Source organism: Gymnodraco acuticeps, unplaced genomic scaffold, assembly GCF_902827175.1.
Source record: "Gymnodraco acuticeps unplaced genomic scaffold, fGymAcu1.1, whole genome shotgun sequence".
Classification (NCBI taxonomy): domain Eukaryota; kingdom Metazoa; phylum Chordata; class Actinopteri; order Perciformes; family Bathydraconidae; genus Gymnodraco; species Gymnodraco acuticeps.
Window position 1 is genome coordinate 803539 of NW_022990701.1, and position 25362 is coordinate 828900.

General features: G+C 42.4%; 3 protein-coding genes across 3 annotated transcripts in view; 1 reads left to right on the forward strand and 2 right to left on the reverse strand.

Moving 5' to 3' along the window:
* Window positions 1–402: 402 nt before the first annotated feature.
* On the reverse strand, window positions 403–10517 carry usp38 (ubiquitin specific peptidase 38). Its single transcript, XM_034231297.1, is given in 12 exon segments — window positions 403–1814; window positions 2704–3681; window positions 3683–4046; window positions 4592–4698; window positions 4800–4893; window positions 5000–5193; window positions 5281–5439; window positions 5811–5912; window positions 6105–6234; window positions 6317–6452; window positions 7694–8384; window positions 9812–10517. Coding segments are annotated over 11 exon segments (3111 nt in total). The 5' UTR covers window positions 8376–8384; window positions 9812–10517; the 3' UTR covers window positions 403–1649.
* On the forward strand, window positions 10504–20798 carry smarca5 (SWI/SNF related, matrix associated, actin dependent regulator of chromatin, subfamily a, member 5). Its single transcript, XM_034231298.1, has 24 exons — window positions 10504–10807; window positions 11995–12114; window positions 12199–12365; window positions 12458–12558; window positions 12650–12750; window positions 12859–13038; window positions 13331–13486; window positions 13579–13710; window positions 14172–14240; window positions 14352–14461; window positions 14570–14796; window positions 15298–15419; window positions 15537–15689; window positions 16176–16308; window positions 16396–16544; window positions 16635–16757; window positions 16854–16961; window positions 17703–17816; window positions 18485–18607; window positions 18726–18858; window positions 18949–19067; window positions 19244–19456; window positions 19548–19658; window positions 20348–20798. Exons 1-24 carry the CDS (start codon window positions 10736–10738, stop codon window positions 20411–20413), a joined length of 3102 nt encoding a protein of 1033 aa, XP_034087189.1. The 5' UTR covers window positions 10504–10735; the 3' UTR covers window positions 20414–20798.
* Window positions 20799–20826: 28 nt separating this feature from the next.
* frem3 (Fras1 related extracellular matrix 3) overlaps window positions 20827–25362 on the reverse strand; it is a 32544-nt gene continuing 28008 nt past the window's right edge. Inside the window, exons 20-24 of the mRNA XM_034231296.1 lie at window positions 25177–25311; window positions 24633–24759; window positions 24338–24525; window positions 23845–23991; window positions 20827–22343 (exon numbers count right to left, since the gene is read on the reverse strand). Of these exons, the coding sequence (XP_034087187.1) occupies window positions 21786–22343; window positions 23845–23991; window positions 24338–24525; window positions 24633–24759; window positions 25177–25311 (1155 nt within the window). The 3' untranslated portion in view covers window positions 20827–21785. The remainder of the gene's footprint in view (window positions 22344–23844; window positions 23992–24337; window positions 24526–24632; window positions 24760–25176; window positions 25312–25362) is intronic.

The following is a 25362-nucleotide window of genomic DNA, read 5'->3' on the forward strand; positions in this document are numbered from 1 at the left end:
ACAAATCCGTCACATTTTTCAATATTCAAAAACCCTATGACATATCAGAGAATAATACCAATCCCAAGAGTTAACAGTTCAACAAACATGTAATGGTTTGGTTGATTAATAATTGAGAATCATTGATTTTTTTTCAAGTGCCCGTTGAAAGCTTTAGTGCCACTTCTGTGTGTTTCCCCTATCAATGGCTAATTAGACATAAATGGCGCCTTTGCAAATAATTGGCTATTGCTTCATTACAGCTTTCGTTCGTCCGTTGCCCAGGGGAATTGCAGATTATGCATGTAATTTCCCATTTCCTTTTTAAGTGACTGCTTTTATCACTTCCATTTTTGCAGAAATAGTATTGCAATTAAAGCAAAAAAGATACATGTGCTTGTTTTCATGAATTATGCAACAACGTACAGTTCTGTATTTGTTTAATCAACAAAGTCGCTTACATACTTCAAATCTGAGGTTTCCAGAAACCGACTGCTTCTTCGTCTTGTTTTCGTTCAATTAAGTATTTATTAATTGAATTTTACATTTTTCATTTATCATCTTTTATTTCTTAACAATTAATGCTGGTATTAGCAATGACATTTATTGTTTCGTCCCCAACATCTGCTGTCTTTGCCGGAAAAAAACATCTTAAATAACTTTATCTTAAATAACCTGGAAAACATAACAAATAAAAAACTGTTTTGTTTACTGTAGGAACAGGTGGATCCAGTATGAATATTAACAGGGTACAGCTGAGGTGTGTATCCTGACAATTCCTCTTCAAACATACACATTATCAAAAGGCACATACTTTACTTACTTGTAAACTGAACACGCTGCTTCTCATGAGATCACACTACCTATTAGTGGGAGTGCAGGAGGAGTAAATATTCTTATTGAAAATGCATTTATCTTGGAGATTACCCAAACACAGTATTACACTTTCCACATAGTTTTGTATTCCATGATAATTCAGAATGATATTTTAAGTCATATATACATTTATTGCATGTGATATGAAACCTGTAAAACACAGCAAAGCCCACATCAAAAGATTCAAATATCATAAAAATCAAACTCTACAGCTCAAAAGAAAAGCTGCATGCAAATCAGAAATAAACAAAGGTCGTTAGCTGTATATTCAGAACTGTGACAAATCAAAAAAGTCTTGCTTATTTTACAGTTGAGTGCTTTCTTCTGTACTGTGCACCGCACATGCATGTATTTGCATATGTTGATGGGGGTGTGTATGTGTGTTTGTGTGTGAGAGGTAATGTTATAAACACTCAGTTAAAGCCGACAATATGAGCGTGTTCTAGTCTCAACTTGTTTCAAATTCTTAATTTGTGCAAATTATTATTAGCATCATTATCTAATTAAAGCGATAGTACACATTTGCACAAACAAGGGTTTTGTATGTTTCTAAATCTGGAGTATTAATGAAAATGTACACTGTTTAGCTAAAAACCAAGAATGAAAATCAAATAGTGACTGAAACATTGAGATCAAATCTAGGATCAGAATCAGAGCGTGTGTGTGTGTGTGTGTGTGAGATTAGATCATGTCAGTGCTCAGTTCATCAGGTTATATGCACATACATCTGTGGTATGACAGTTCAGGACTCTCTGAGTGCCAGTTCATTTGGGTTTTCCAGCAGGTTTTTTCTTTCAGAAGACCAGTCTACTGATGGTGTTGAAGCCCCCTCCCCCTCCACCTCCACCAGATGGGCCACAGCTCCCCGGTGGGTTATTGTCATCTGAACCGTTGGGCCTGAATGAGGAGGAGGATGAAGGAGCCTGGAGAGCATGGGTCCGAGCATTAAGCTCCTGCTCCTATTCACAGCATGGAGGAAATGAATTATTTTCAAAAAGGGGATTAAATATATACCTCACATGCTCCGTATATCGACTAGTCGGTCACTGGTTCAGGTCACTGAACCAAATTAAGAAACTGTCTGTGCTGGTAGCTGGAGAGGTGCCAGTTTCACCTCCTGGGCACTGTGAAGGCATCTTGAGCAAGGCACTGACAGTGTCATGTCAGTCTCTCTGCTCTGACACTTTTACATAAATAAGTGTTTTTTATGCATGTGTGTATTTCAAACCTTAAGTGTATAGGTTCTGTGAATGAGTGCATTTGTACAGTTTGTGTGTACAGAATGTCCCCCATTAATAAAGTATGCCTCATTCTTCTTCTGTTCCAAAGAGTTAACTCTGCATTGGTGTAGTGACTGACAGGGATTCTGTGTTTTTGATTTACAATATCACAGCACCCTCTAGAGTGGATTTAGTCACTTGTACGCTGAAAAGTGAACTCGACACACCACAGTTCAATGACTCGTGAAATTACACCTCACGTCTTATAACGGGACAGTTCAGATTTGGCTTCAAGTTCCGTCAAGATCCTATACTCCGTAGGCCTCCAGTCATCTGTGAAAGTACGGTATTTTTTCCCTCAGCTTCTTTCCACCTGAGAGAGTCTTGTACAGCTCTCGCTTTTCCATAATAACCTCATGCTCAGAGGGGTAGCGGTAAGGATGTTATGTGACAAATGCATGTAAAGTCGGAAAACATCCAATGAACATCTTAGCAGGAGATGACATATTTGCTCTAATCACTTCACACATGGCTACCTTTTATTTGTATCATTTATAGACACAGATTAAAAATTAGCAACACAATGCCTGTATGTGGGAGAAGTATTTTTTTAATCGCCCCCACGTACCTGTAAATACAGCTTGTTGTCTTTGATAATAGCATCCAGTAATTCTTTCTGCAGGGGAGGCTCAGCACTCGGTCTCATCCCTTTTGCCACCAGCCCCCTGTTGATGTTCTGCCCCGGTAGCTCCTGCTTCCTGTACATGAGCACATAAGCTGTGTCCTTGGGGAAGCGGTCTGTAATGTTTTGCACTGATTGGAAGGATGTGAATGTCACTCTGCTATCATTGAACAGCAGCCAATCCCTGGCCTCCTGTCCTCCGTTAGATACGGTGTCTCTCTGTTCAGGTGGGATGGGGAGAGCTGAGCAGGTGGAGAGGCTACACTCACCCTGTCCATTCCCCAAATCCTCATTTAGGGCTAAGTGGTTGGCTGTGTGCTGCGTTCCATCTGCTCCATTAATGTTACGCCCATATGAATAGTAGTGGCCACTCTCGGACGATATCCCAGAATGCATCACCACTGAGCTGAGGACATAGGGCACCGACAGGATCTCGTCATCTCCATTCATCTCCTCTGCTCCGTGTATCCTCTCCTTCTCCTCTTCCTCCTCTTCTTTTCGAGACGGTTTGAGCTTCTTGGCCAGATTCTCACTGCTCTCGGGGGAATCCACTTGCAGAGGAGAAGAGGAAGAAGAGGAACATTGTGTGGGCATTGAAGGGGCATGAACAGGAAGCCTCATGAGTGGCGGGATGGTGACATTGTCCAGAATCTTCCTCCGGACGTGACATTTGGCATCATATGAGAATCGCAGCAGGGTGAGGATTAAGTATTCAGGCGCCGATACCACTTTCATGGTCCTCTCTGCCCGCTGCAGTGAGCTACACTTCTCACAGAAATAGGCATTATCTTCGTCCAGGATCTCTGGAGCCAGGAAGTAGTTCACCAGGTCCGGCACGGAGAGAGGAGGCTCATTTGTCACTGGCACATCATTGATATTGCTAGCTGGGGCTGGGGCCGGGCCAGGCTCCGATATTTCACTACCCGCCATTGACGGATCCCTGGCAGAGACCTTTGGGTTCCTCTGAGGGCCCCTCGGGCTGGGGGCCGCCCTGAGAGGTGGCAGAAGGACAGAAGGCCAAGGAGAGGTCTGTGAAAGGCTCCCCTTTCTCAGAGATGCAGTTGCACTGCATGCAGCGAATCCCTGTGATCAGCTTCCCCCTGAACATCTTTTCTGTCAAAGTCCTGCCGTCGTCCTCAGGTTTCATTTCTGCTGGAGTCAGAGATGACTCCTCAGCGTCCTCCGGAGAACTCTGAGCTGTTGGCTCTTTGCCGTTTGTGTCAACAAGAGAGGCCATCTTTGGCTTTACTGATTCCAGGACCTGAATCGTTTTCTCCTCTTCATGTAACCTTGAGATCAGGAGACAGGGCACTCAACATTAGAGGAGAAAATACTGTGTTGATTTTAATTTGGGACACTGAGGTAACAATATACATAATATATCTGGTTCTGAAGAAAAGTCATTAATGATGACCATTAAGCCACAGACATGCACACTGTACATTCACAATGCTTTGTATGTGTTCTTCATAGCAAGATAGCATATTGATTACATACGTTTTTGTATTTAATAGTTGTCTTATTCTATTTGTATCTTGTTTTTATTCCCATTATCTTGTTTGTGATGTTTTTAAATCACTGTATTAAAAAGACATTTTATAATCGGTTTCTTTTGAACTATGAACACTTTGAATTGCCTTGTTGTTGAATGTGCTTATGAATGAACTTGTCTTGCCTAACATTGCATCATTTTGGCAGATTTTATTCATTTGGCAAAAGGGGAACGATAAAGGATGTATAACAAATACAAATAATGTTATACTTTAAAAATCGACACCACAATTTAACCCAATCCTGTTATGATTCATCTGGTCTGTTGGGCGCGCAGCCGTACCTGTCCAGAAGGAATCGGAGGTACTCAGAACAGTCCTGCTGAGAGCCGGCGTTGAACCAGGGAGGCCGAGATACTTCCAAGAAGGTTTTGGGAGCGAACGCTGCCCTCTGCAGGAAACAGACACAAACAACAGAGTGGTTGGATCATCCAATGTTGTTGACATGAGTAAAGATATTCTGTTCTACCTATTACACAGGACAACACTTACCTGAGTGTGTGCAAGGAAAGCAAAGAGCAGCTGGAGCTTTTTCATCAATGTGTTCGAACCATTTAGATGTAATGATAAAACATGTCGCCTGAAACTGAGAATAAAGGAAAGGTTACCTACAATCAGGTGGTCCTTATGTTTCAGTATACAATTTAAAATGTTTTAGTAAGTGTGTATTTAAGTGTGGGTCAGCAGCTTACTCTGTGGCCATGAAGAGGGTCTGGATGATACTGTTCATGAAGCAGGTGTTTCCCAGGTTGACCAGGCCAGTCTTCCCAGTCTCAGACTTACCAAGTTGCTTCAGAGGACCCGAGGCAAACGAGTTGGACTGGGACGTCCAGGCACTTTGATTCAAAACCAGCTTAATCTTCTCTTCCTCTGGTTTTGGGAGATCCTTTGAAGACCATTTTAAATGAATAGTTACAGAGCGCACTTAGGAAAAGTTTGCAATGAAAACAAGAAATGTTTAGTGTGTCTTTACCTTGATGGCCTCTAGTATGTGGTCGTAGAGGTCAGGGAAGCCGGAGTACTGGTACATCATGCAGTGTATTAGCTCAGTGAACTGCAGCAGGAACGCTTTGCTGGTGGAGAGACCATCTGTCCGTAAAGACTGGACTAGATGCACCACATGTGGAACAACCTGGAACAGTGAGGGATGAAGATGAAAAATGTTGAGGACACTAATTGTAATCACACAGATCTGCAGTACGGTCAGCCAGAGGTTAGTTGCACATCAGGAACCCCACAGAGGGTTCGCTCTCATTTGATGAATATTTTTGAGGGCGTTCATGTTTTTAGATACTAATGAAATTGGCCAACTCAAGGGCCATTGCCCGGCATTTAAGTGCTTCACACATCATTAGTGGGAGAGCACTGCCGAGCCTGGGGTTCTGGGAAAAGAAGTTGCTGCAGCTTTGAAGTCATTTAGACCAGAAGAGAAGAAAATAAGAAGACCAATAAAGTGGCCATATGAGAGGGAAATGGGCTGTGAGGAAGCAGGAGATCCCTTACCAAATGGAAGGCCTCGGGAGAGTGCTGGAAACTCAGCAGCATGTGGGAGAGCACAGCAAGCGCCCCCTGCCGCACAATGGGGTACCACAGGCGGCTGAAGACCTGAAAACAAAGTCATGAATACATTTATACAAGCTGGGGAGTTTGTCACCAGCCCCAGGTATAATATCATTAAGTATAACGGCTGCATTTCAGGTTAACAAATAATGCAATTCAACATCTGTGAAGTTTTAAAAGATGCATACAATTTCTGTTTTGTACATCAATAATAAATGAGGAGTTTTCACGACTAACCAGTTCGATTTTGAGCAGAGTGACGTCTATGAGGATGGTGAACTTCTGAACTGCAGCCAGCCCTTTCAGTAGAGCGATGACCCAGGTGTCCACATGATGAGCCAGAGGCCAAGAGAGCCAGTCGATCATCCTACAGAGAGAGACGGATGGGGGGTGTAAATAACGTGTAGAAGTGTGACGTCCATCTTGTATGATTGGATGTGAGAGGTTACCTGCAGAGGGCTTTAGTCATGCTGGCGTCTTTCACATTGTTGTCTGTGGTGAGACTCTTGATCAGCACGGTGATCATCTGGACGGGGATGTGCTGCACCAGGCTGGCCAGGGCGATGGAGGGGTCAAAGGAGGAGTCTGCCAGAAATCAACAAGAGTACAATTATTACACCCAACCATTTCCTTTTGCATCAGTGGACAGATAGTTGGGGGATACCAAAATGCCTATCTAGTAATATGGCAGAATTGTGAAAAGTCTAGACGAGCAATGACAGGGACCCCTTGAGACACAGTGCAGTGTGACACCAGTGCAAACTCAGGTTTTATTTTTATATTTCTAAAGATGTATTTTGTGTATATTCTGTAGAGGCATTTGTTGTATGAGTATTGTGTATAATACCTATTTGTCTTGCATAATAAAGCTGCAAATAGGCCTAAATAAACCTCTCGAAATGATGTATTCAACCTTTTATGGTTTACTGTAGTATCTGTATAGTGTCCTATAGTGTTTTTGTTATATCTGGGAAGGGCAGTGTGGCTCTGTGGATTTTGCCACCAGCACTTTAGATATTAGCTCAGCCCACCTGAACTGTCACTGAAAGGTAGAGTGACCCTGATGCATGCCGTCAGTGTGGCTATTCATCTATAGCTGCTTCCTGTTTGTTTATGTTGTGCCGCTCCACATTTCAGTCACTTGCAACACTGCACAGGACATCCTTGAAATGTACCATCAACAACAGAACTGCAGCTTTAAATATTCTGAACTCTACTACATCCTAGCAACTAATGCTTTTCAGTATTTACCCTTGGAGAAAATGCTCTTCTTGAATCAGTCATTTGAAGGAAAGTGCTTCAGGCAATGACAAGTGTGTAAAATGAGGCCACTACCTACACATTTAAAAAAAAAAAACGTTATCAGGGTGCCAATAACACTGAATATGGAAGAATGAACATCCAAACTATACAAATTATATTACTAAGCCAAGGGATCAGAGTCGGCTATTGGCAGGGTCTTGAAAAAATTCAAATGAAACAAGGTCATTGTCCCTGTGTGCTTAGTCATGTGCTAATAACACCCCCGGCATTAATGCTAAGATTTATGGAGGCAGAGGTATAAGTCATGGGTCCTTGTTGCCAAATGGAAGCACTTTTGTTTTTATTACGGGTAGGCAGACTTTTATAAATCCATGAATACATTCTAAATGTGTTCATATCTTAAGCTTCTTTAGGACCTATAATTCCAGGTGTCCCAAAACGTACCTTAAGGAATAAGTAAGGTAGCCCAAGTTTGAAAAACATTTACTATATTATATTCCTCGAACCTCAAATCCCATGTATTAAACCATTTTGGAAGGAAGGAAGGTGGGAAGGAGACTCACCTGTGGAAGAGATAATAGCAAACACTTCTTGCAGAGAGGGAAGCAGTGTGGCTGGATCTGCCTTCCAGATGTTTTGCAGCAGTGTGCTGACCTTAGTCACCTGACCCACATACTCTCTCAGCTCCTGCTCTTGGCTGGCAAAGCAGTGGAAGTAACTGATGGTCCTCACCAGCTGCTGGCAGAACAAAACACCCGACTTATCCCTCGGGAGGCACTGCACAAAGTCCGACAGCAAAGAGCTCAGGTGGGCGCAAAGAGCAGGCTCAGGACGTTCACACACCATCCTCAGAACCTCCACCTGAATCACGCCGAAGATCTCGAGCACCGAGGGGCAGCTGATGAGCAGCCGCAGGCAGCAGTGAATGTAGTCTATTACGGCTGGATCTTTGCGGTCCAGGTGGGCATAGCCCTGCTGGAGAAGAGTGAGTGCAAAGTCTTTGGTGAAGAAATGCTCAAACTCTGGCCGGTGGTAGCGCGCGTAGGCTTCCAAAACCTGGGTGCCGATCTGCCTCTGAAATGCATCTTCACCAAGCAGGATGAGGCGGGTGGTGAGAGTAAACAACGCATGACACTGCTCCTCTGTCACCTCTTTCTCTGCTGCTTCCACTACCTTCTTCACTATGGCCCTCTTCACTGGAACAGAGTGATCGGAGCTCACAAGGCCCTCCAAAATCTTGTCCATGATGACGGTCTGTCAAAGGCAAAAGGAAATAATTAGACACTTTGTTCACTTTTTTCCCATAGCAAAATAGTCTATTAAAATCTTTGATGGCCTTTTTCACAAAGGATATTTTTGAAATTTAACAGTAGGAAAAAAGAGGAGAGAAAACTAAAATAATTCAGGCCTTTTTATGATCAGGGTTTGGGCATGGTGTATGGCTCACTTTCACAGCTTACAAGGGTATAGGAATAGAATAGAGTTGTTATTGTGGTTGTTAGTAACACATGATATTCCTATAATGATATGTCAAACTGTCTGAAGTGGGGGGGGGGGGGGGGGGGGGGATCAATGGGAGCAACAGGTCTTTTTTTTTACCAGACTCCACACATTGTCTGCATTCATCGAGTGCACAGACCGTGAGCATTCAAATGTAGACAATGTCTGCTCAGCGTTAATGTGCTGCAACTGGAATGTAGAGCTCATAGACTTCACTGTCATGTGGCTACTGAGGCGAAAAAAGGTGCTTAAACAAATTGACTATTGGGCTTTTAAAGTATCACAAAATGTAACACAATATTTAGATGTATTTATTTTGTGAAAGAATATGCTGTGCCAAAGACAGGAAGACATTGTTTAAATGTAATGCTCATACACAACAACATTTGACAAAAATATATTAATTAGGAACTTGTTAGAGAACTTACAAAATAAATACATAAACAAAATAAGGGGAAATCCTACTAACTAATAAGAAACCATTTATTTCCAGATGTCAAAGTGAAGCAATAGTCAGTAGACCAACAACAGTACACAACTAAGACTAATCTACAATGATTAAAAAAATTAAAATAAGAGAGAAGTAAGAAACAATTACTTAGAATAGCAACATAATGTCTTAATGTCACATAAATAATGAGACATTTTCTCAAAAAAATACACTTTTATAGGGCGCTTTTCCTGGAGCTTTATACGCTTTACAAGCCGGTAGAGAAAATAACAACAACATGACTTTTCACTAAATATCTCATAATGTTGGCGATAGTATGTCCTTATTTGTATTTACAACGCGATTATCTTGAGATAAGCAAGTCTTTACATTTGAGATTGTTTTAAACATTAACGCCTTGTGTTTTTCCTTGTCACGGCTATCTGTGCTCCTTCTGTGCGTACAGGCGGCTAGCATGCTAACGCTAGCTGTGTCGGCTAACGTTAAAGGTTATTGTGTTTTCCTGGCAGTTAAAACCTAAACATGAATATTATTAAAAATGTAAAACCGTTGTTGCCTGTTCTGCCGCTCCATGGCAACAGTTGTTACAAACATCATTCAACGTGATAACAAGAACAAAGCAACCAAACAGGCCTGTGATACGTTAGCTGAGTAACGTTAGGTCCCTCTGACTTAGCATAAATACCGTCATGTATTCTCGCCATTCAGAAGCTTTACGATGTGTGCTTACCCCAATAAAGCATGCCAACGATGTCCGATGAGAAAATCCTTAATGGTCGGTAGATGATAACCGAGATTTGACAGGTAAAACCGTTTTATTTTGGTTCATTTGATCGCTCAGAATCAGCTGATTACCCTTTCACCGACGTCATTCCTATGGACAGAGAAGTTGGTAGGACCCATGTGTGAAGCAATTTTCGTCTTAATATTTCCTGTGACGCATATGTTACATGTTGAGTAATTCTAACCTAGTTAAAAATGCTTTAAAACATTTTTTTTAAAGCAAGATAACGAGAATGGTGACATTTGAATAAATATGTTTGTTCCATAGGGTTTGTTCCTGTGTGGTTGACGTGCTGCATTCAAGTACCCCTCGTCCATCTCGCCTTTATAGGACTACTTCTTGAAGACATGTTAACTTAACAATAATGATATTGTTTTATTTAACTTTTGTCTCATGTGTAGCTAATTTTGTAGAACTTTAAAATAGTTGTAATCATTTTTGTCTCACTTTAATCTTAGCTTTGAAACGTGCAAAATGAACAATTAATTTACTTATTATTATAATCATGATATGTATTATTATTATTATTATTATTATCTTGCGTTACCATTATTATTGCACACATTGATAAAGAAATCAACTGAAAACCAAATCATTTCCAACCGCCGTTAAAGGCAGCTTAACCAAGTCTCGCGATAGAGTGCACACACCGGGTAACTGGCGCGGGAATAACGCGGGTGCCCGAGACAACTCTTGCTAGCGGGAACGTGCTGCCTCTGACCAACCGATGTGTCTTTCATTATAGACCGCATAATTGTTCTTATTTACCCGGAGAAAGTTCGGGAAATCCTAAACGGATATTATACGGGATCACACAAGGCACCAAATAACGGACGATACATCTGAAACGTAGAGGGAAATTCGACAAAAATGTCCGAACTCCTAAGCTGCGTGGAACAGCGGGAAGAACCGACTGAAGTTCCAAAACCCGAAGCAGCGGAGGTAAGAGGGTTAAAAAAAGGGCATCGTCTCCTCTCATCATCGACTTCATTTCCACTAGATCTACCACATATGTACCAAACTCAAAAACCTACTCGTTCCTTCAATTCGGTCTTGATAAACGTTCACTTAGTCAATGTTAATGCGGCTTGTTGAGCTAACTAGTTATGTTAGCTAACCGCGGCGGAGCTAACGTTAGCTCACGACAACAACAGCTCGGTCCCATTCACCCGGGACTGAAGCTACATAGCAGCAACAGGGCCAGGCTGTTTCACAAGCGCTAAGGCAGCTAGCTTAGCCCCGCTAGCGACCCAGCTATCATCCCTATGAAAGTCCCAAAGTACTTTCTGTTTACGGTTTGTGACCACAGTCACCCAGCGAGTCCTTTGTGACTATTATTCCGGCTTGTGGAAACCTCGTGAACGCAGCGAGCAGCCCTCTGCCCAGCTGTCCCGTCTGAGCCTTTGTTTTCAGTGGGACAGGGCATCGATGGCTCCTGTAAACGAGGGGTGCTGCGTGCCTGCAACGTGCTTTTCACTCTACTTTATGTTGATTAATCCCATTACAAGTAAAGGCCTTTTGTATTTATGTATTAATGTTTGTTAAGTTAAATAGCAATTACAGGACAAGTGCACGTGCAGTGTCACGGATACACACAACAGATGAATGAGTATTTACAAGTAAAGACAAAAAACATGACAAAGTAACAATGGACCCCATAACAAACTGAGTAACACAACATGTTTTCAGACGTGTATGTCTGATTTAGAGAATAACAAGTTCCGTCGTTTTACTTAAATAAACGTGTACACAAAGTGTCACAGCAGTTGAAGTGCAGGAAACAGTAGACAAATAACTACCCGATATAGTCAAACAATTAACAGGCAAGGATTATATACATGCTTACAGGTACGTGAAGTATTTGAAAAAACGTAATGACACTTAAGAAACAAGTAATACATTATGAATAAAAACAAAGCAAAGCCTGCTTAATAGAGGAAAGGCAGCAGGGAAAGTTGAGCGTTAAAGGTTAATGTTTGGGAGCTGTTATCCGTAACAGGAGATCTTCCATCATATGCTGTGTGTTCCTGAGAGCATCTGAGAACAGAGCTGGTGGTTTGTCTAATCTGTTCCTGTTTGTTGTTCAATCTGAAGAAAGCAACTGAACAACCATTTTTTTTTCCGCTCAGGAGAAGACAGAGTCTTCAGATGAAGGGAAAGAGTCGGCCTCAGAGGTTGGGGCTGATGTACAAGATGCCACTTCCTCTACCAAAACTAAAGAAACTGGTCTGGGGTATGAGGAGAAAGTGGTAAGTATCTAACCATAGCTTTAAAATCTCACCACTCGGATCTTGGATAAATAAGCTAACAAGACTTTTTCCCCATGTGTGCAGCTCACAGACCGGACCAACAGATTTGAGTACCTGCTGAAGCAAACAGAGTTGTTTGCTCATTTCATCCAACCAGCCGCACAGAAGACCCCCACCTCCCCGCTGAAGATGAAGCCAGGACGTCCTCGCATGAAGAACGATGAAAAACAGAATCTGCTGTCTGCCGGAGAGTGAGTAATTGAACACCACCCCAATTTATATATTGAATAAATACTGTCATTGCGATCATGAAAACTAATATTTGATTTCTGTGCTCAAACAGCAACCGACACCGCCGCACAGAGCAAGAGGAGGACGAAGAGCTTCTGAGCGAGAGCACCAAAACTACTAACGTCTGCGTTCGCTTTGATGACTCCCCCTCCTGTAAGCAATGTTCTACTCCTTTATTGAGGCTTGAAAGAGCCTTCTTCTCATGAGCAGAAGTGATGACGATGTTTTCTTGTCTCTCATTTAGACGTCAAACAAGGAAAAATGAGAGACTATCAGGTCCGGGGTCTGAACTGGCTCATATCTTTGTATGAGAACGGCATCAACGGCATCCTTGCTGATGAAATGGTCGGTACTTTAAAACTGTAACCTATTATTTGAAAGGGGAGTGACACACATTGTATTGTTGAATTCACATATACTGCTGTTTATCTCACACACTGTGCTGTTTTTTAGGGTTTGGGGAAGACTCTGCAGACCATTTCTCTGCTGGGTTACATGAAGCATTACAGGAACATCCCTGGTCCCCACATGGTGCTGGTGCCCAAGTCCACCCTCTACAACTGGATGAATGAGTTCAAGAGATGGGTGCCTTCACTGCGCGCCGTCTGCCTGATCGGAAGCAGAGAGCAGAGGGTACGCTGCCTCACAGTGTTATGATTGTAACTGGAATAGCTGGATATATTTGACCACCTATAGATTTGACTTTAATGTGCTTGTTTTGCAATGAGAAACTGTTTTGGTCAATTGGACTCATGTAGGTTACATATCAAGTGTGTATCAAAAGATTGGATTATACTGTATGTGAGGAAGGAATTGGTCATTTGAAAACGGCATGCAGAACAACTTTAGCTTTACTAAAGAAAATTAACTTTATAAGGTAAATAAACCAGACTCAAAAACATCAAATGTTTTCCATCAATTTCAGAATGCCCTGATCAGAGATGTGCTGCTGCCCGGAGAATGGGATGTGTGCGTCACATCCTACGAGATGCTCATCATTGAAAAGGCAGTGTTCAAGAAGTTCAACTGGAGATACCTGGTCATTGACGAAGCCCACAGAATCAAGAATGAGAAATCAAAGGTCAGACACTGAAACAACATTTATATTTTCATGTTTCAGAACCACTCTTGTGTTTCACAGTTTTTCCTAATGAAGCCATTTATTTCCTATAGCTGTCAGAGATCGTGCGAGAATTTAAGACCACCAATCGTTTGCTGCTGACCGGAACCCCCCTGCAGAACAACCTCCACGAGCTGTGGGCTCTGCTCAACTTCCTGCTGCCCGACGTCTTTAACTCATCAGAGGTAAAGACGGCCTAGAAATGCGCAATATCAGGAGATTTAGACGATACGATAAACTAGGGCTGGGCAAAAATCATAATCACGATTATTTTGGTCAATAATTGATATCACGATTATTAAAAACGATTATCCATTTGCTTTGAAAACATCCATTTTTTGAAAAAATAAAAAGTATGTTTTTAACAGTTGGTCACCCTGAACTTTAAGTTGAATTCAACTGAAAAACCAAAACAATTTAAAAAAAAAAAAAAAAAAAAATTGTTTTAAATAATAATTGTTTTATTTCGATTACGTTGTTTTCGTAATCGTTGCAAGCCAAAATCGTAATCGCGATTAAAATACGATTAATTGCACAGCCCTACGATAAACCTGCTTTCAAGCTGGAGTCCCTAATTGTACTGATGTTGTTATTTAGAAGAAAAGTGCTTTTGTTTTCTGGTACTAATGTTTATTTTTCCCCACAGGACTTTGATTCCTGGTTCGACACAAACAACTGCTTGGGTGATACCAAGTTGGTGGAACGTCTTCACACTGTAAGTTTTCCTCACGTGAACTTCCAACTACTTTGTCAAATGAAAGGTGTTACTCTCATCAAAGTCAAAGCACTCTTTTGACGTGTCTTTTATTGCATTTTGTGTGTGTAGGTGCTGCGTCCCTTCTTGCTCCGTCGTATCAAAGCGGACGTAGAGAAGAGTCTGCTTCCGAAAAAAGAGATCAAGATGTATGTGGGCCTGAGTAAGATGCAGCGAGAGTGGTAAGCAGTTGAGCTTTGATTGATCCATACAGCTTGAGCTAAACTGTGTACTGACATTAAATTGTTGTACACCTGTATGTAATATTACCTCCCGTCATATGTCATCAGGTACACAAAGATCCTGATGAAGGACATCGACATTCTGAACTCAGCGGGTAAGATGGACAAGATGCGTCTGCTGAACGTTCTCATGCAGCTGAGGAAATGCTGCAACCACCCGTACCTGTTTGACGGGGCCGAGCCCGGACCCCCGTACACCACCGACAGCCATCTGGTGGTGAACAGCGGCAAGATGGTGGTGCTGGACAAGCTGCTACCCAAGATGAAGCAGCAGGGTGTGTAGAGTCATGCTGTGAATGTACCAGAATTCATGGTTATCATCCTAAAGACGTCGTATTTCTTTATTACAGAATGTTAAACATGTAGGATACTAAGATGCTATCGAACACACCGTTGTGTTTCATTCATAAGTGGTGAAAGACGGACTTTGATGCTTTTACTCGAGTAAAAGCATCAAAGTACAAACATCTAAAAATATTCCACTACATTACCTTAAAGTAAAATACTACTGTATTCCAATCTGTATCTACCCTCTCGTTTCTACTGCTTCTGTTGTGCAATAACATTTCTTGCCCCACTCAGTTACCCAATTGCAATCAAACATAGCTTTTGTCAGAATAAAAACAGAAAGAAATTGAATGCATAGAGTAGTTTAATAAGATTGATTCTTTCTAACTAGTTTTAAGTGCTGTCTCAAAGGACTGCATGCACTGTTTCTTTCTGTCTTTGTTTTAATACATTCCTCTGACAGAGTATACTGTCTCTCTTCCGTCCAGGCTCTCGTATCCTCATCTTCAGTCAGATGACCCGGGTGCTGGACATCTTGGAGGATTACTGCATGTGGAAGAACTATGGCTACTGCCGCCTGGATGGCCAGACGCCGCACGAGGAGAGACAGGTGCGGGTCTCGTATAACAAGACGCCAAATAACTGATTACGTCAACATATTACCATCGTTTTTTTCTCTAACAAGAGTCAAGTCAAAATATAATCTTCATGTAATTTGGTTTTTCAGATCTCTATCAACGCATACAATGAGCCCAACAGCCCCAAGTTTATCTTCATGTTGAGCACCAGAGCTGGAGGACTGGGTATCAACCTGGCTACAGCTGATGTGGTCATCCTGTACGACTCGGACTGGAACCCCCAGGTCGACCTGCAGGCCATGGTGAGTACATCCCTAATCCGAACATGAACCAGGTGCTGTAGAGCTTTTATTTCAGGGGAGTTGACCATCCATCCATCTTCTCCCGCTTATCCGTGGTCGGGTCGCGGGGGTAGCAGTTCCAGCAGAGAGCCCCAAACGTTCCTTTCCCTGGCGACATCAACCAGCTCTGACTGGGGGATCCCAAGGCGCTCCCAGGCCAGCGAAGAGATATAATCCCTCCACCTGGTCCTAGGTCTACCCCTTGGTCTCTTCCCAGCTGGACATGCCTGGAACACCTCCTTAGGGAGGCGCCCAGGTGGCATCCTAACTAGGTGCCCGAACCACCTCAACTGGCTCCTTTCGACGCGAAGGAGGAGCGGCTCAACTCCGAGTCCCTCCCTGATGACTGAACTTCTCACCTTATCCCTAAGGGAGACGCCAGCCACCCTGCGGAGAAAACCCATCTCGGCCGCTTGTGACCAATTGTGTTTTTTTTTTTAATTTAAGGACCGAGCTCACAGGATTGGTCAGACGAAGCAGGTGCGCGTGTTCCGCTTCATCACTGAAAACACGGTGGAGGAGAGGATTGTGGAGCGGGCTGAGATGAAACTGCGCCTGGACTCCATCGTCATCCAGCAGGGTAACTCCTCGCTGTCATACAGGATCGCTGAGAACAAAACGTCTATGGAGCTTTGAGAGACTCATTTCCCATCGTTGTCATTAACAGGAAGACTGGTGGATCCAGGTGCAAACAAGCTGGCCAAAGATGAGATGCTGTCCATCATCCGCCACGGCGCCACACATGTGTTCGCCTCCAAAGAGAGCGAGATCACCGACGATGACATTGACGCCATCCTGGAGTACGGGGAGAGGAAGGTGAGACAGTACAGGTTGTGGAAAATGGATGCTTTTTTGTGTCGTGTAAATGTGGCGAAAAATAAACACTCTATTCTTGTTATTTGCTAGACCATGGAGATAAAGGAAAAGATGGCTAACCTGGGTGAGAGCTCACTGAGGAACTTCACCGTGGACACAGAGAACAGCAGTGTGTATAAGTTTGAAGGAGAAGATTACAGAGAGAAGAAAAAGGTACACAAAACACTCAAACATCAGGGGTCAGTCTTTAATTCCAACAATATAAACCTCTGAGTCTTACCCTTCTTTCACGTCTTCCTCTTCATTCAGGTGATCACCAACTGGATCGAGCCGCCTAAGAGAGAGAGGAAAGCCAACTACGCTGTGGACGCTTACTTCAGAGAGGCCCTGAGAGTCAGTGAGCCCAAAGCACCAAAGGTAGGGGCCATCACTTTACAAACACCCTTAAGTCCTAAAGCATTAATGCTGCAGAAAGTCTAATTACAATGTTTTTATTACATTTATGCACACTTATGTACATATATTTAACCCTTAGATGCACTGACAGTGACTGGACCCTACACTCTTCCAAAAGTGGGTCAAAAAGGACCCGTATTAGAGTAATATGTGTTTTTATGCCATTTTTGTCATTTTGGTTAAGAAAAATCACTTGTATTATATTTTGGTTCACACTAGAAATATTTAATTTTTCACTATTTATAATTTTAGACGTTTTTTTTACATTTTGAAAAAAAATACGAAATTCCATAGAAAATGCATGCGGGTCATTTTTGACCCACTTGTGGAAGCTTGGGTTAGAAATACAAAAACTACAATTTCTTAAAATGTATATTTAAAATTTGAATGGCATGATATCCAAAACATGTTTTTTGAGGAATAGCTGGAATATGAAATGATAAAAAAATGTAATTACAAAGATACTCTAAGAAAACCACCTCACCGGGTCAACAAAGACCCACTTATGCATCTAAGGGTTAACATGTTCATTCAAATGCTCAACGCTTCACTGTAATATCTTGTTTCAACAGTATGTGTGAATCCTGGTTTTAACTATAAATGCTTGAATTTCCCCAAGGAGATCAATCAAGTTCCATCTTATCTTATTATGTATGTGTATTTGTCCTGGTTGAGGTATTACATGTGTTTCCCATTTCCCAGGCTCCTCGTCCCCCCAAGCAGCCAAATGTGCAGGACTTCCAGTTCTTCCCTCCACGTCTTTTTGAGCTCCTAGAAAAGGAAATCCTCTTCTACAGGAAGACCATCGGCTACAAGGTACCAAGATATTTTTCACATGAGAAAGACATCATTTGTTAGGAAGTGGAAATGTCTCTAAATCACATGTGTCAAACTCAAGGCCCGGGGGCCAATTGCGGCCCGTGGTGGATTTAATTTCGGCCCGCAGGATAATTTCTTATTACTATTAGATCTGGCCCGCCGGTATATTGCACGCACACCTTCACTCCACCCTGAGGGTTTCCTCAGCTCAGAGCCTGAGCCCAAACATTGATGACCTTGCACCCAAGATGAGATGCCAAGTATCTGCTTGAACTACATCAGAGCAGCACACTGAGTTTCAATGTTTCCTTCTGCACTTTCTCTCACGACAACAGGGCATGTTTGGTTTCTTCTTTGAGGGGAATAGTTTTTTTGAAGTTGTTGTTGGCCTTTGGAGAAATGTACTCGTAAGAAATGACTCCAGAAAAGCTGCAGATAGAGCCATAAGAAATGAATGCAACTGATTATTTCATGTTTAATAGGCAATAACTTAAGCTTAGTTAGTTCCAGGTTTAATATGTGCAATAAGTTCATTTCAATACGTTTTGCGATAAACATTGAACCAGTCCGGCCCTCGACTAGTACCCATTTTTTTTATGTTGGCCCACTGTGTATTTGAGTTTGACCCCCCTGCCCTAAATCATTGTGTGGCTGCGTCTCTTCAGGTGCCCCGTAATCCAGAGATGCCAAACTCTGCCACGCTCCAGAAGGAGGAACAGGGTAAGATCGACGAGGCGGAGGCGCTCACAGAGGAGGAGCTGGAGGAGAAGGAGAACCTGCTGCAACAGGTACTGATCCTTCCCCCTGAATACACTACATGTGTGGTTAATGTGCCGAGTCAAGTTTAAATGCTTTGGGTCTGGATCTAAATTGAGCATATTTGTAACATCTGTACCTTGATTGCAGGGATTCACCATTTGGAACAAACGTGACTTCAACCAGTTCATCAAAGCCAACGAGAAGTGGGGAAGAGATGATATTGAGAACATCGCCAGAGAAGTCGAGGGAAAAACCCCAGAGGAAGTCATGGAATACTCTGGTAACAACTCATTTTTTACCCTCTATTCTACAAGCAAACTTTACATTTCTTTGCATGTTTAGACAATGATTTGCTCGTTTGTTCCTCCAGCTGTGTTCTGGGAGCGCTGTAACGAGCTGCAGGACATCGAGAAGATCATGGCGCAGATCGAGAGAGGAGAGGCCAGGATCCAGAGGAGGATAAGCATCAAGAAAGCACTGGACTCAAAGGTAGCCATCTTACCATTCATCTCTTGTAACGACTTAATTCGCTTTATCTCATTAAGCATTGTGTTGAACACCAACTCTAAATCCTGCTCTGATCTTCTAATCGTCTCGTCTCCACATTATCCTCTCTTCCATCCTTATTAATGAACACTCCCTTAATTCCTCATCTCCTTGCCCAGATCGGTCGCTACAAGGCTCCCTTCCACCAGCTGCGTATCTCTTACGGCACCAACAAAGGCAAGAACTACACGGAGGAGGAGGACCGCTTCCTCATCTGCATGCTCCACAAGCTGGGCTTCGACAAGGAGAGCGTGTACGACGAGCTGCGGCAGTGCATCCGCAACTCGCCGCAGTTCCGCTTCGACTGGTTCCTGAAGTCCCGGACGGCCATGGTAAATGCTGGCTTCTTGGTGCTATTTCTCTTTTCTTTTTGTGCATGTTGCCTACAAATAAAAAATGTTGTTTGTTATGGTGTGTGTGTAGGAGCTCCAGAGGCGATGCAACACTCTGATCACACTGATCGAGAGAGAGAACATGGAGCTGGAGGAGAGAGAGAAGGCCGAGAAGAAGAAACGCGGCCCGAAGAATGCCTCAGTAAGTTACCAAAGAACTACAGGAAGCAGCAAGGCACTTTGATGTAAAATAAAATATTCATTATGTCTGTGGCTGGGTATTGTTTGAAGTTTTTCCAACCACCATGGAGTGGCAGAAAAGTAATCTTCTGATGGCCTTTGAAGTGGCCCTTTAATGCTTTTTGTGGTAGGTTTCTGTGCATGTAAATGGTCTGCAAAGGCTAAAATCCCAAAGTTATCTCCTCTACCACACACACTCCCCCCCCGCCCCCCGCCCCGCCTGAAACGCCTCCATTGAAGTCCTTCGTTTACCTCCAAAACGTAGTGACATCACTTTGTACCACTCACGCTTCTATTGGATAGCGCTCCAACACCTTTTTTAAGTGATGGGCTAAGGGGCGGGACATCTCTAAGCGGTTGACCAATCACAACAGAGCCAGCCAGCTAACCAATCAGAGTAGACTGGGCTCTGGTTTCTGACTCACATTAGGGATAACTCTCCTTTGTGGTGACTGAGTGTTCGTCTAAAATAAAATAGTTAATTTAAGTACTGCAAGTCTGTCCTGGAGAATCTTATGGTGTTTGAATGTGGCAGAACGCTCATTACTATCAAGTATGTAGGTCACCCAGCCCTGTTTGTCTGGTTCACAGTGAGTTGTATGTCACTGCTTGTGAAATGTTCCTTTTAATAATATTCTTTTCTTACCCCAGGCCCAGAAACGGAAGTCAGACGCGACCCCAGATGGCCGTGGACGCAGGAAAAAGCTGAAGTTGTGAAGCCGTTAACAACTTGAATCTACCGAGTCAGAATCTGAGATGGCAGCCAGCTCCGTATCGTTAGTCCTAGTGTTTGCTCTGCAGACTGTGATAATGTGTAAACCCTGACGGACTGACTTTGTTGTTTAGGTTTTAGGGAGTGAAGCCTGCCTTGTCACTTACCTAAACTCTGCAGCTGTGCTGGTTTAGTTTGTATCGTTTGCTAGTCCTTGTTTTATTTTTTACTAGTACTTCATTGAAATAAATGTATTTATGCCTGTTGGTTGTACCACATTCCATTGCTCAAAACAATATGTACCATTTTAAAGAAAACATTTGTTCTTTTATCTTCCTATGTGAAGTAGAAAATGTATTTTAAAGTCACAAATAAACCTCTTTTTTTTTTAATACGTGTGTGATAAATAAGACACTGATTCAAAAAAGGACATTTTATATTTGGCAGATGAAGTGTACATACATCCAAACTTTTGAAATTCTCACAATTAATAAGCCATAAAAGTCTACTAACAAATGGCACAATAAAATATACTATCAGCTGTAGAAGAACAGTTTTATAATGCACTTTTTTTCAGGACTTGATTGACAAACCAGAAAGACAGTTCCTATTTTTTCAAGTTTCACCAGGGTGTAGTAATACCGTTTTCATTGTCCTACATTGATATGTACACAGTTTTGAATCTGATTTCAGCCACATTGACCTGAAAAGAATAGTTATTTAAAAAAGAAAAGAAAAATATAATTCTGCATTCTCAAGACTACAATGTACAATCCCTTTCAATGACACATCGGCATTGTTACTAAGCGGTGGGCAGATATACTGCAGGCTCTTTAAGCCCTACAGTTAAATATTACAAATCATTTATCACATTCTCATTCATAAGGTCAGCTTCAACTAACATTCAATCCATTTTGCTTTACTCCACAAAATAAAATAACGCCAATAAAAAAAACGTGATAAAGTATTATCTTTTAAGGAGGAACATAGACAATTTGAAGCAACTTAGCCTTTTAACTCTTGTATATAATTGCATCTACTCAATAAGGATTTCTAGGCATTTGCAAATACTGCATGAAGCGGGATATTTTACAACTTGACAACCAAAGAAGCACGTGAATAAGTGTGGGGCTTCTTTGTACATCCATCATTCAAAATAGGCTGCACAAACCTATATTTCACTACAGCAAGAACTAGCCATCGTCAGAGATCAACAAGACCCCTCCCTCTGGTGGTTTCTCTGCATGCAGGCCCCCCCCGAGCACTGACACTGTTCTGGGCTCGATTCAGTGCTACAAGAGTCGGGCTTTAAAGGCACAATGGTGGAGGAGACTATCAGTCTGTTTAAGAGGGGGCAGGTGTTTGAGGTGGAGGGATCTAGACCTCAGAGTTGTCTGCGCTGCTCCACATTCCCCCTGTGCCTGAGCTGTAGGCCGAGGAAGAGGAGGTGGTGTAGGGGGGGAACTGGGCCTTCTTCTCCTTCTTCTTGCGCCGCAGCAGCAGGATGACGGCGGTGGCGATGAGGCAGATGAGGAGGATCAGCCCGGCGATGCCCACCAGCATGGGCAGGGTGGAGGAGTCGGCCAGCTCTCTGCCCGAGCTCTCCAGCAGGGGGCGCTCCAGCAGGGGGTCTCGGTTGGGGGACCAGGGCTGGCGCTGGCTGACCACCATGCGGTCGGCTCGGTCCAGAGAGATGTGCTGGATGTTGGTGCCTCGGTTGTTTTCGATGCCGATGTCCTGGACGGCGGCGTTAGAGAAGGCGGGGGCAGCGCGGCGGTGGCGGTCTGAGAGCAGGACGGAGGTGTCGGGCTGCTCCACAGAGGAGATGCTGTGGTGCAGATACTCCACGCTGCGCTTGCCTATGTTGCGGCGGGCGTTTTCTTTGGAGCGCACGGTGTAGATAGTGTGGATGAACCATTCTCTACCAGCAGCAACCTGCAGGACACACAACATTTAGAGTTCATATTGCATGGTTTTTGTAAAAATGTGTAGGTTGTCAATGGGATTACAAAAATCTAAACTGAATACTTGGGGATTACTAAAAATATGCACCTTATTTAAAAAAAAAAAAAAAACACAAAATAGGACTTCAATATAATTGTTTCCCTTAATATAGGGTGACCAGACGTCCCCGTTTTCCGGGGACAGTCCCCGTTTATATTGGCCTGTCCCCGGTTGAAACTGTCCCCGGAAATGTCCCCGTTTTTTAATATACGTTAAAAACACATAGCAAGGTGAAATAAAACGTTTCATGTCAGGAAACACTGGGTAAACAGACTGTGGTCAAGCCAGCCCCCACTTCGGAAAATGCAGTCAAGCCAGCCCGCACGTTGTATTGCGGTGCGCGAATATCCTATGCATTACGGTAGAGGCCTGTAAAAACTGCCTTCAAAAGGAAAGCGTTTACTTGGTCAATAACAAATATACCTAAAAAACACACCAAACATATTCATATATACTGGAGCTTGAAATATGTAATGTGATCATTACAATAATCATTTAAAACAAACTATGTATAACTACCACATTATAACAGTGAATGTAAAATGTAAGGATACAGTTATGAAGACATATCTGACATTTCCACTGGGTGACTCATTTCAATTGATGTTGACACCATCTCACAACACTCCTAAAATAACATTACTTTCTGAAGCACAATTTCAAATGTATGCTGTTTAAAATCTCAAATTAGATCTACCGGTATTGTCCATCTATATTTTGATTATTATTTAATGGAAACTGTCCATAATCAAAGAGTCACTCGAAGTCAATCAAATACTTATTTCACTTCAGGGTGATAGCAGGAGACCCCATCTAGTCACTCAGAGAGAATCTGGACAATCTGATGTAGAGTTTCAAAATAAAAGACCTTTGAAGTCTCTATGAGCTATGGTCCTTCTGTTCGTATCCAACAGTTAAAATGTTCGAATTACATTGAACCAGAATTGTCCTCCTTTTTTCTTTAAGAGTGAAGAAAATTGGATATGTTAATGATATTTTGACCGCAAAACTCAAAATGTCCCCGGTTTTAATTTTGAAAATCTGGTCACCTTACCTTAATATGACAACCTTTTTTAATGCAAATAGACACAGTTTTGTATTTTCGGAAACTAGAGTTGGCCAAATCAAATTACCCTGAATAAACAGTTCTGGCACACACTACATCTGTGTGACATGCGTTTATGAGTTATCAGCATTGGTTGACATACAAAAAAAGTTTTTAAATATGAAATACTTTAACTGCTTTATCTGACATGCTATGAAGTGTTTCTTGACAATGTGGCTATACTATAACACATTTTCAAATGTAGTCTGGGCTGATTATTATGAATGTATTATCATAACCTTATTACATGACACTTGTTACTACTAAACCCTGTGTATGGCTTTTTGGGATACATGAATAAAGTGAGTTTTTATAAATGATACACACCTGGAAGAGTGGAGACGAGGAGAGTGTGAAGCCGTCTGATCCTGGCTGTCTTGCTAAAGGCAGACCTCCGGGTGTGTCCAGAGCCAGCGTGGCCTTGAAGGAAACGTCACCAAACACTGAAGCCTGAGTCTCCGGCTGGGCCTTGTCCTGCAGAACAAAACACACAGAAATCAGAAATAATTCCACAACTCCCTGAGCATTATACATTGTTTTCATTAACAATTCTCACACACTGATACCTTTACATCCGATTTTTTTAACTTTAGCATTAGAATTATCATCATGAAGACATGCCTAACCACACACTGGTTTTTATTTATTTGTATTTTAGCAGGTTGTGCAATTCTGTTTTCGTTATGATTTTATAAGCTATTCTAAGCTTTTATTAGATATTTGTATTTATTTAATTGCATTTAAAGCACTTTGGTTATTGTTTTAAACGTGCGTCCATTTATGATTGACTAAAGTATTGTCCTTGAGGATTAATTCGTACCAGGATCTTGAATCTGTAGAGCAGAGAGGGGGCGTCTGCCAGGCAGCCGAACTCCTTGTTGGTGGGGTTGTATTTGGGAACGTATCCATCTGCTCCGGTGCAGAGGAAGACTTTCTCGATGCCGCAGGAGAACGAGTCGCCCAGGTTCTGGACCGGATCCACCATCACACGGCCGTAGATCATGGAGCCTGAACAAACAAATGTAATGTTAAGTAGGAAATAGCAGCTTCTCAGAGGAGTACTGGTCCTCCACTGCTGTAATGTTTAATAAATCCACAAGGCGGCAGTGTTGTACCGTCTGAAAAAGCAGTGTCAGTCCCCTCTCCGAAGCCCATGGAGCCGTCAGACAGCCACAACTCCTTCTTGGACAGCAGGAACATCTGAGTGTTGAGACTGAACTCTGCTGCCACTGGGTCACTCACCTGGAGGACAGAACAACAGTTAGCAAACACACAACATATCCTGTTAATAAGTTATTTAATATAGCTATTCTATTTTATTTGTATTTACTTGCACTATTTTATTGTGTTGCACTGTTGGAGGAGCCTGTGACCTAAGATTTTCATTGACATAACTATAGCTATGTACGAAGGACAATAAAAGCCTTGAATCTAAGTATCATTTATAAATCATCATCTTAGGGAACAAGGATTCATATAATTCTGATTCATTTTGTCCGCTTACATAACATTTGTACTAATATCAACTGATGAAAAACCAAATAATATATAATTGAAAAAATTAAGATATTAGACTATAAATAATTGTTAATTTTTGTAGTGTCATTTTAAAAAAAGGGCATCATGCTGGGCGATGTTTGTTTATATATGAAGGCTGACCTGCTGGAAGCGGATGTCCATGTCAAACGTTAGAGGCTCTCTGGGATGGCAGACAGGAGGAGTACTGAACTCCCCGTTGGATGATGCCATGCAGGAGATCAACTTCACAGTGTAGGTCCCAGAGTAATCTCTGACCTAAAAGTCACACAGAAACAATGTTAAACACTGTCAATGAAGTTTATTCCA